Below are 11,443 nucleotides of genomic sequence, written 5' to 3' on the forward strand. Positions count from 1 at the left end.
CCCCTCAGCACTTCCTCTGGCCGTTGCTGGGGCCTAACAGTCCCTTTCTCCTTTGCAGATGACAGTCATGAGCGCTACTCCTTTGGGCCCCCCTCCATTCACTCCTCCTCCTCCTCCCACCAGTCTGAGGGTCTGGACGCCTATGACCTGGAGCAGGTCAACCTCATGTTTAGGAAGTTCTCTCTAGAAAGGTACCATGGCGGTCGTGGGAAAGGGGAAGCCGGGACGGGGGACAGGGACAGGATAAAGGCCTCTCACTCCCTCGCTGCCCTGCAAAGGGGATCATCCAAGTCAGTCCAGGAATCATAGCATCCCCGAGTCAGAAATCACTTCCCCCAATTGTCCAAGTGAAGAAACCGAGGCCCCCAGATGAAGGGACTTGCCCAGGGCCACCCAGCACAGCATAGTAGAAGCAAAGAAACGTTACCTCGCTGCCTGACAGGCCTGGGGCCCATCCATGACACACCAAAGTTCAGTGAGCAGTGCTCAAACGGCCCCTCCTGGTGTGGCAAGCGGGGGCAGGGTAGCCAGTGCAGGCAGTCAGCCCTGTGGCCTCAGGTCTCAGCCTAGACAGTGTCTCACTGTGGCCGCTGCAGCCAGGGAGGGCGGCTCAGCTCCTCATCTGTGTTTCTTATGGCAGGAGCCAATTGTGAGCTCTCACTTGACGCCTGTGGCCTCAGGTCTCAGCCTAGACAGTGTCTCACTGTGGCCGCTGCAGCCAGGGAGGGCAGCTCAGCTCCTCATCTGTGTTTCTTATGGCAGGAGCCAATTGTGAGCTCTCACTTGACATAGCCAGTAAGGTGGCTGTGGTGTGATCACAACCCCTGGGAGCCAGGACACCCCAGCATCTGATGAATGCAGGGGGCTGCACCACCGAGTCCCCACCCATCCTCTGGCATGTCCTGGGTAGAGTGTTTTCTCTTTTCAGCCCAGCTGCCTAACTACTGTTTTATTTCCTGATACAGACCATTCCGGCCCTCAGTCACATCTGGGGGGCACGTGCGGGGTCCTGGGCCTTCAGTGCAGCATACAACACTGAATGGTGACAGCCTCATCTCCCAGCTCACCCTGCTGGGGGGCAATGCACGCGGAAGCTTCATCCACTCAGTCAAGCCAGGCTCCCTGGCCGAGAAGGCGGGCCTCCATGAGGGCCACCAGCTACTGCTGGTGAGGAACCGGGGGCCGTGGGAGCGGGCAGCACAACCAGAGAGGTGCGATGTTTACTGATGGAGGGAGGGGGCAGATCCCCTGAGCCCTGCATTAAGCTACAGATTCCCGGCCAGGAGGTGCCAGGCTGTCAGCATCTCCAGGTCCCTCCCTCCCCACTCCTCACTTGTGTTCCTAGAGCCTGTGCATAGGCACACATGCACATGCGTGCACACACCCAGCACACGCGTGCTCTAGGGGAGTAGACGGGAGGCCAGTGCATCCCGCTTAAGCAGGATGCTTTCCTTCCTCTCAGCAGTGCTGAGCTAGTCATTCGTTCAGGGACAGATACTTTTATTTCCTGTGTGGAGCAGTCTCACCCTGCAGCTCTGTTAGCCTATGGGCCCGGAGAAGAATAATGTGTCTTTGTATCTAGCTAGAAGGCTGCATCAAAGGCGAGAGGCAGAGCGTCCCCTTGGATACATGCACAAAGGAGGAGGTGCACTGGACCATCCAGAGGTGCAGCGGTCCCGTCACACTGCACTACAAGGTCAACCAGGAAGGTGAGGCCTCGGCCAACAGGACAGACAAGGGGGGACCCCTGACCTTAGACAAGGAACCTCACCACCCAGGGCCTCTACTTGCTCATCTGTTCAGTGGGAGGAACGAACCCCCTCCCCGCACTGTCAGGAGGATGGGGGCAGGGGCAGGTGTGGGAGAGCAGGCAGGGACGCAGACCACAGTGAGCAGGGCTTTTCTGTCTAGCACTGGGCTCTCTAGGTAAGTCCACATGCACCTGCCCTGGAGTGCCTCGGGCTGCCTGCCTGGTCACAGGGACACAGCATCCCCAGCCACAAGCACATGTGTTGGAGCCAGGCAGGAGGAGGCAAATGCCCAAGCTGACGGGCTGCTTCCCTGCCTGGCCCACCTCACCCCTCTGCCCGCCAGGTTGCTGTTTGCTTCCTCTCTCCGGCTTCCTGGCCCTGCCTTGGGCAGCAGCTGTGGGTGGCCTTGTCAGCCAAGCAGGCCACTGAGCCACATCTCAGCCCCCAAGCCTTTCACTCTATGGTCCCCCAGCTCCAGGGCAGGTGGGCCTCACCCTTCTCATCTGGCCTCCAGCAGCTTTTTAATCGTATCTCCTCTTTCTCTCCCAAGACTCCTGGGCAGAGAGCTCTGAGCCTTGTTTTCTATTTCCCAAAGTCTGAGTTCTGTTCTCACCTCCGGGTTTTCCTGCATGATTATCTCTGCAGCTGGATCTTATTTTTAACCGCCAGGGCTCATGAATGTTTCAACAGAGCATAAATAGCCAGTTTTTCTCTAGCTGCTCTCCAGTGCTGCCTGCTCATGCTCCTTCCCAGCAGTATCCTGCTGGAGCGAAAGATGATAACGACACTCTGTTCCCAAACACAGGGCTGAGTCGCTCCCACATGTAGGGCTGGCTCTTCCTGGCTCCTGTGGCCTGGTTTTCCAGCCTGGCAGAAAATCTCTGGGCAATGCCCTGCCCACTGGCCAGCCCTGTCACAAAACACAATGTGAGCAGTGCCCCTCCAGAGCTGTGAGCAGATAGCCCTACAGTATGGAGCTCCAGGGAAAGAAAGTTCTCTCTAGCAGGGTCCTGTTTGTAGGCACTTCACTCATGGCAGGCAGAGAGTTTAGGTAGCAATTGGTGTTGACCCTGGCCCGGTGAGCAGGAAGGATTCTGAGATGCTCTGGACAAAGCCAGTATCCCCTGAAAGAACCAACAGGGAATCCCTGTCTCTCCATGCCCAGTCAATGGGAACATTAACCAGACAACCCAGACAGCTAAAAATGTCCCTGGAACGTGCAGTGTGGACATTTGACAAGCCTCTCTGGGCCTGGCTGTGTTATGCAGCCCTCTGCATATGCTGCTGATTAAGGGATACATATTATAGATTTATGTCATGGATATTCACTTAGAGCTTGCTGCATTTGTTGTATTCATAGCTTATGCCCTTCCAAAATATTTGCAAAAATTTACTTGAAAGGATGATGACATTTAAATAAGGTTAAAACAACATGTGGATGGTCCTACCAGTTTGGAAAACCATTTGGCAGTATCTACTAAAGCTAAGTATATGTATACTCAGTGACCTAGTAATTCTTACTTGAAAGGATGATGACATTTAAATAAGGTTAAAACAACATGTGGATGGTCCTACCAGTTGGGAAAACCATTTGGCAGTATCTACTAAAGCTAAGTATATGTATACTCAGTGACCTAGTAATTCCGCTTCTGTGTATATATCCAAGAGAAATGAGTGCACATGTCCACTGCAAGCAATGTGTAATCATAGCAGATTTATTCATGATAGGCAAAACTGCAAACGATGCAAATGTGTGCACAAGAGAATGGGTAAATGCACTGGTGTGGAATACTACACAGCACTGAAAAAGAACACACTACTGCTACATTGCCACATCATGGACGCATCCCACAGACATAATGTTGAGCATAGAGGCCAGAAGTGAAAGACTGTATTCTGCTTGGTTCCATTTCTATGAAGTGAGGTACAGCTTTTCTGTAGTGATAGCAGCCAGGATAAAGGTTACCCTTGTGAAGGAAATTGACAGAGAGTGTTCTCAGAGGTGGCTACCCACGTGTATACATTTGTGAAAATTCAAGTTGAATACTTAGGAATGTGTGCAGTTTATTGTGTGTAACTTAGGCATCAATTAAAAAATAAAGAATAAGAAGGAAGTACTGGGCCGACCCTGTGGCGCACTCAGGAGAGTGCGGCACTGGGAGCGCAGCTAGCGCTCCCATCGCAGGTTCGGATCCTATGTGGGGATGGCCGGTGCGCTCACTGGCTGAGCGCAGTGCCACCCATCTCAAAAAAAAAAAAAAAAGAAGGAAGTAGCATGTAATGGTGGGGAAGGCATAGAGATTAGAGCAGAAATGCTAGGAAAGGTAATCATTGCAACGTGGTAAAATTTTAGCTCTAAGATTCCTGGCAGCCAAGACAAAGAGGAAAACCCATAAATGACATGGCTACCCATTCATCAGGGAGGAAAAACTTCCCTAGCCATGAATTGTAAAAAGAACGTATTCCACAGGCATATTATCTGAGGATGGTGGTGAGTGAATTTGCTCTAAGAGATGCCCTGACTGTTGGGGGCCCTGCACAATAGACAGCTGGTGCACATTTGGAACATCTTTCCCTCTGCAGGGTACCGGAAACTGCTGAAGGACATGGAGGAGGGCCTGATCACATCAGGGGACTCATTCTACATCCGGCTGAACCTGAACATCTCCAGCCAGCTGGACGCCTGCTCCATGTCCCTGAAGTGTGATGATGTCGTGCATGTTCGTGACACCATGTACCAGGACAGGCACGAGTGGCTGTGTGCACGGGTCAGCCAGCTGGACGCCTGCTCCATGTCCCTGAAGTGTGATGATGTCGTGCATGTTCGTGACACTATGTACCAGGACAGGCACGAGTGGCTGTGTGCACGGGTCGACCCTTTCATGGACCATGACCTGGACATGGGCACAATTCCCAGCTACAGTAGGTGAGGCCAGAACCTGGGCAGGGCCTCAGTTTCCCTGACTTTGTGGAGGGACCAGGCAGGGGACTGGAGATGCTGTGAACATCAGCAAAGCGGCTTACAGAGGAGCCCAGGCCATGGAAGGCCACTCCTTTGCCCATTAACAGTGAGGTCCCCAGTCCCCACTCCTCCAGGAAACCTTTCCTGCCTCCCAGGGACGTTGCTCTCGCCATTCACTAAAATCTCGTAGCAGCCTCTTTCAGACTGGTAACAACCACACAGCTTGGCACTCGATTTTTTGCCCTGTTGTGTTTGCTAGTCATTGCCTTTCCATAGGCCACGCCCCAACAATGTGGTGTAATTGGAGCAGTACTAGCTGGCAAGGACTGAGCACAGGCAATGTGTCAGATACCACAGCAGGCATCCAGAAAGCATCTATAAGACTTTAACACTGCACGTCAACACTATAGCATCTATAAGACTATAACACTGTTTCTCAGGCCAGTCCTGCAAGGTAAGCAGCATCAGACCAGATTTACAGATGAGGAAACTGAGGCTCAGAGAAGTTAAGGCCACTTTGCCTCAGCCCCACTATACATTCGTGCTAAAGTAGGATTCAGACAGTGATGTGAGGTGCAACGTTCTCCCTGGGGTTCCCTCAGGCTCAGGGCTCACCCCATCCACAGGGCCGTTTCTGCACAGGGCCAGGTACACACCCCACCCACGTGGACATGTTGCAGTGGCCCTGCTCGCTTCCACGTGCTTGGCCTTGGGTTCTGTTCCAGCCCCTGAGGCTCCTCTTCTCTTGCCTCCCCAGAGCCCAGCAGCTCCTCCTGGTCAAGCTGCAGCGCCTGATGCACAGGGGCAGCCGGGAGGACGCAGACACCGCCCACCACACCCTAAGGGCACTCCGGGTAGGTCTGCGAGCAGCCCTGCCAGGGCAGCATGGACAGAGATCTTGCCAGCTTCAAACCTACCTTTTGGAAGGAGTAAGAAATGAGATCCATTAATATTATTGGGATGGTCAATTACGGAGGACTTGGTTTCTTAGGAATGGGACACCTCCACCAGAAGGAGCCCCATCCTCTTGTGCTCTCCCCCGGGATCTTACTTTGTAATAGAAGAGGGTGTTTGCTGAACCAAGGTTTTGGGTCCTGCTGGAATGCTGGAAGGCCTTTATTCTACGTCTCTGGTCCTTGTTGGGACAAGCAGCCTTCCCCAAGTCTCAGGACTCCTCTTACCCCTCCCCATCTGCTCCCCATCTGAAACTCTTTGATTCCACGGCTGAAGCTTTAGCACAGAGGGGGCTTGAGGACAGCTCTCTGGTTCTCAACAGCATTATTGCATTCATGAATCCTGCCAAGCCCAGCTAGGTCTGACTGATTGATAAACTCATTTCAGAACACTCTGCAGCCAGAAGAAACACTTTCAACAAGCGACCCCCGGGTCAGTCCCCGTCTGTCACGAGCAAGTTTCCTTTTTGGCCAACTCCTTCAGGTAAGGCTCCCCAGAGTGTCTGTTGACTTTTCAATCACATTTTGCTGTAGCTCTGCCCTCTCCCTACCAAGAAGAGAAACCCGTATCAAAATAACAGTGCTTTGTATTTGTACACCACTCGCAACTTTTCATATGCTCACATCTCCTGTCCCATTTTATCCTCTCAATGACAGGTTGGTAGACACTCTCTGCACCCATTGGAAGCAAATCCCACTTTCACAAAAGATTTGAGGAAATTTATGGCTAAAAGAAACTTAAACAACTTGGCTGTTAAAAATATTCATAGAAAAATCAGAATCAGGGGGCCGGCCCATGGCTCACTCGGGAGAGTGTGGTGCTGATAATACCAAGGCCATGGGTTCAAATCCCATATACGGATGGCCAGTTCGCTCACTTCGGAGAGTGTGGTGCTGACAACACCAAGTCAAGGGTTAAGATCCCCTTACCGGTCATCTTTAAAAAAGAAAAATCAGAATCAGGGGGCCGGCCCATGGCTCACTCGGGAGAGTGTGGAGCTGATAATACCAAGGCCATGGGTTCAAATCCCATATACGGATGGCCAGTTCGCTCACTTCGGAGAGTGTCGTGCTGACAACACCAAGTCAAGGGTTAAGATCCCCTTACCGGTCATCTTTAAAAAAGAAAAATCAGAATCAGTGTATCAGGAGAAGAAAACAAATATTACAAATATCTAGGCAATTTAGTTCCTCAGATTGAGCATTCAGTTTAACTGAGCATCCTGGCAGCCACAGAAAAAAGCTAAACCCAGCAAGTTTTTTTAAATCCTACCCGAATATGAGAACATGGTAGCTCTTTAGGACCAGAAATGATTTTTCCCTTGTACTTAATTCTGAAAGGAAATTTTTTTTTTGCATGGATCATTATACAAAGAACATTGACTAGCATAGTATGCAATATCCTCAGAAGTGATTTCACATAGATGCAGAAGCGTTCTTTGTGGCCATTTCTTATAATACCAGTTGACAAAAGCTGAGAGTAATGTTGAAATGTGGCCACATGAGCATGTTCCTGTGCAGGAGCTGCACTAATTAGACCCCAGTGGAGTCATTGTGATGCTCCACTGCTCCGTCCTGATGTTGGAATAGATAAAACCCAGAGAAATGGCCTGCAGCATGACCCTAAAACCCAGGTAGACACAAGCAGGTGGTCGCGAGACACCCAGGTGGGAGGGAACCCTGGCAAGTCTGCGCAGTGGGGCAAGACCATCTGAGATGACACATAATATGCCCACATGTCAGCAAGTCTGAAGCCTTGAGAGTCTCCTCCAGAGGCACGTGACCGGTTAACCCCAGAGCCAGGCTGAGATCCCAGCCCCATAAGATTTTCTTCCCTGCAGAAGGAAGGGTGTGGAGAGGCTCAGAGTAGCCCAGGGTATAGGTACAAACCCGGGTTCGGTACCCACTGCTGAGGTATCCGTTTCTGCCCTCCAGGACTCAACTCTGTGAATTATAGAAGGGGGCAAGTGCTCTCCAGAGGGCTTGGGAATGCCAAGATGGGAGTTGTGGGGAGTGTGAGGGGAGATGAAGTTGTCTGCCTGCACATGCCGACCAGGTGGGCAGTCTGTGACTGTCCCTGCTGAAGGGGGCTCCCAGCCAGGGGTCTTCACCAGCTGGGGCATATCAGGTCTCAAAGTGCCAGCAGAGGCTGCACCCAGAGTTTTCATGGGAATGTAGATGGATTGACTGATTCATCAAGGCCTGGTTGGGGAAGAGAGCAGGGACATTTTTTCACAGCTGATGGTATCTATCCAATAGCTAAAGAACTCCAGCCACCTGCTAGGTATCTCCTGTTTTTATAGGGGCGGTGGCGGGCCCAAGGTCTGCCCCCCAGGGGCAGAGCTGGGATTTGAACAAAGGTCTGACTTTTTTCCAGATTGAGGCTGCTCAGTCTGGTTAGAATCAAAAACAGGGAGAACAGTCCCCCTCTGTCCCTGCAGTTTGTCAGCAGGTCCGAGAACAAGTACAAGCGGATGAACAGCAATGAGCGGGTCCGCATCATCTCCGGGAGCCCGCTGGGGAGCCTGGCCCGGTCCTCCCTAGACGCCACCAAGCTCTTGACAGAGAAGCAGGAAGGTACGCAGTGACCTCCTGGCCCCTCCCTGCCACCCACGGGTCACACAGGCACACACCCCTCACCCCTGGGAGATGTATCAACCCCATGAAGCGGCCTGGAAATCTGCTCCCTCAAAAGGGAAAGGGAAGAGGTGCAAGGGAAACTCTGGCCGGCCTTGGCTCGGGGCCATGCGCCTCCCGGGGTGACGTCCCTGCCAAGCTCACCCCCACCTGACACTTGCTGTAGCTGGTTTGGGCCCACACGCCCGTGTTAATTGGCACTGTTTGCTGTGAAGTATTTATTTATTGATTGCTCTCCCCACTGAGTGCCTCTTGCCATTTGTCAAGCCAGTGAGGGGCTGCCCGGTCCACCGTCCCCCGTGGCAAACCCAGCTGATGGCCAGCCAGCCCCTCCCCGCGTCCCTCCCGGGGCCAGGCTGGCCACGCTCGGGGAAAGGACGCCGAGCCCAGCGTTAATTGTCAGAGGAAGGCCGGGCCTCCTCCCCCAGGCTGGCCATTCAGGAGTTGGAACAGCCAGGTCAGGGGACGAAGTGAAGGGACGAGCCACTGGTTTCTGGGAAGCAGTTCGTCAGGCTGCCCGGGGCAGCCTTTAGCAGACCCCCCGACCCCCACTGGCCTCCACTTCGCTCCCCACACAGCAGCCAGAGACGGCTTGAAACAGTGCAATGGAGGCTGTGCAGTCACGCCCTGCCTCAGCTTGAGGCTTCTCAGTGCTCCTGAAAGACACCCCAGGCCTTGCCCGGCCGTCCCTGCCCCCTGGCCACTCCCACCCTTCCCTCTGCGTGGACTGCTCTTGCCCAGATCTTCTCACCATTCTGGTCCCAGTCAGGCGCCTACTCCGAGAAGCTGTCCTTGACCATCTGCTAAAGCGATGTCTTGCTTCCAAGCTCAGCCGTGTCCACGATGAGCAGGGTTTATGTAGCTGTGACCCCTTCCTTGTCTGCCTCCCACCACCACCTCCCCTCCATGGCATGTGAGCACCCAGAGGGAGGGATGGTCAGCCTGGATCCCAGAGCAGTGCCCGGCCCACGGTCACCTCAGGACGTTCCTGGATGGAGCGTGAGTGTCGCTCTGCGCAGTTGTCTGCAAGAACCAGCCCCAGGTGTCCCATCCTCCCCAGAAGGCCTTCAAGGTTCTGTGGGGCCAAGAGGCTGCCTGGGGCCTCACTGCCCCATGTCCCTGGCAGGCAGGACTCTGACAGCCAGCCTTCTCCTGTCCCCACCAGAGCTGGACCCCGAGAACGAGCTCAGCAGGAACCTCAGCCTCATCCCCTACAGCCTGGTGCGCGCCTTCCACTGCGAGCGCCGCCGGCCCGTCCTCTTCACGCCCACCATGCTGGCCAAGACGCTGGTCCAGAAGCTGCTCAACTCGGGGGGTGCCATGGAGTTCACCATATGCAAGTCAGGTGAGCACAGCCGACACGGCCACCCTGGGACGCCCACCCACAATGATGAGTCCTCCTCCCTGTTTCCTCCTTCATCCCGGGGCTGGGAAAGTGGGTTCAATGGGCAGCACTTCCTCCTCGCCCGGTGTAGATGGGGAGGGAGTGGAAAGCATTGGTCTGCGTTCCCAGTGGCCCAGGGGGTGGGGAGAGCAGACCTCCTCTCCCCCATTTACACTGAGGGTGACAAGGTGAGCCACTCAAGGCCCTTAGGCACAAGGTGAGCCACCTGTCACCCTGGGCCTCAGTGTCCTCATGTGTAGCCGGAGGCAGTGACGGTACCCATCCCACCAGCTGGTGTGAAATGAGGCAGACGCTGAGCCCCAATCCTGGCTGGACACTAGAGTCACTGTCGGAATCGTGATGTCCAGGCCCACCCCGGACCACTTAAATGTCAGACGTTCAGGGTTTTTTTAATTGTGGTAAAATAAACATAACACAAAATTTACCATCTTCACCTTTTTAAGTGCACAGTTCAGTGGCGTTAAGTTCATTCACAATGTTGTTCAGCCATCACCTTGTTCGTCCCTAGAACTTTTCCTCCCACAATACTGAAACTCCGTGTCCATTAAACAGCACCTCTCCATCCCCCCACTTCCAGCCCCTGGTAACCACAATTCTACTTTCTGTCTCCATGATTTCAGATAAGTTATCAACCTCTGTTTCCTCTTCTGTAAAACCAGGACAATGGTGGCCACTTTTCCTAGAGGTCGGGGGGCTCGTGGGTGGGCAGTGCCCAGCCCTCAGGGGTTCTCTGTCCCCCAGGTGGAGCAGACAGGGCACAGACGTAGGTCCCACGCCTCTCTGAGCAGCAGCTATGGCCCAACTTGTTTCTCAGCAGGGTCTGAGTGCCTTCATGGCCCCCGAGGCCCAGCTGTTGGGGTGCAGGAACCTTTCGAGGGAATGCTCCCTGGTGTCCTTCTCCCTGACCCCTGAGAGCCACACACACCACTCCAGGGACAGGCTCAAGGAAAGGGTTTCACTTCTGCCTGAGGCCCCCAAGCACTTTTCAGCTGATACCTTGTCCGAGAGGATGCTTGGTGAAAAGCCCTACTTGAAAATCCCACTTAGCCCCCACCGGACTCTGCAGATGTGTCCCGTCTTTCCCTGGTGGCTGTGGACACTGTCACGGTGGGAGCAGGGGGCTCCCTCTCAGACCCCTCCCAACTCACTAACCCATGGGCTGAGTTTGCACTCTGAACCTAAGGACTGGGGTGGGCTTCCCCAAGCCAGCCTGGACATGAGCAGAGACTTTCAGGCCTGGACTTACTTCTCTCTCATCCTTTCACAAGTGGAGAATCTGAGGCCCAGAGAGGTTAAAGACATGTTCAGGGTCATCCAGCAAGTGAATTGGTGCCTCCAAAATGTACTTTCTCCTCCAGGAAGCCTGCCTGTCTGCCACGCATCCTCAATGCTCTCAGAATGAGTAACCCATCATCACACCCTCTAAATTGTTTTATAATTATCCATGTTCCATATTCTTCTCCCCAGCTAGATCCTACTTCCTTGAGTATAACAGCTGTGCTTTTATTATAGTTTTATTTCCAATGCCTGGCCTTTAGTAGGGTCAGGTGGGTGGGTGGATAGTTGGATGGATGGATGAATGGATGGATGGGTGGGTGGATGGTAGGTAGATGGATGGTTGAACAGACAGATGCATGATAGGTGGATCGACGGGTGGATGGATGGATGGATGGATGGATGGATGGATGGATGGGTGGATAAACTGATGGATGGGTGGGTGGATGCTGGGTAGATG

At 53.5% G+C, this 11,443-nt stretch overlaps 1 protein-coding gene across 1 annotated transcript in view; it reads left to right on the top strand.

Moving 5' to 3' along the window:
- Positions 1–9,648, top strand: part of LOC103599785 (caspase recruitment domain-containing protein 11) — a gene marked incomplete at its 3' end in the record, with an annotated part of 31,159 nt that extends 21,511 nt beyond the window's left edge. The window contains exons 12-20 of the mRNA XM_008583957.1: positions 59–191; positions 966–1,167; positions 1,583–1,709; positions 4,335–4,497; positions 4,600–4,677; positions 5,471–5,567; positions 6,055–6,150; positions 8,108–8,243; positions 9,469–9,648. Coding sequence (XP_008582179.1) covers positions 59–191; positions 966–1,167; positions 1,583–1,709; positions 4,335–4,497; positions 4,600–4,677; positions 5,471–5,567; positions 6,055–6,150; positions 8,108–8,243; positions 9,469–9,648 — 1,212 coding nt within the window. The remainder of the gene's footprint in view (positions 1–58; positions 192–965; positions 1,168–1,582; positions 1,710–4,334; positions 4,498–4,599; positions 4,678–5,470; positions 5,568–6,054; positions 6,151–8,107; positions 8,244–9,468) is intronic.
- Positions 9,649–11,443: the final 1,795 nt, after the last annotated feature.

Source organism: Galeopterus variegatus, unplaced genomic scaffold (genome assembly GCF_000696425.1).
Source record: "Galeopterus variegatus unplaced genomic scaffold, G_variegatus-3.0.2 Scaffold3101, whole genome shotgun sequence".
NCBI classification, from domain to species: Eukaryota; Metazoa; Chordata; class Mammalia; order Dermoptera; family Cynocephalidae; genus Galeopterus; species Galeopterus variegatus.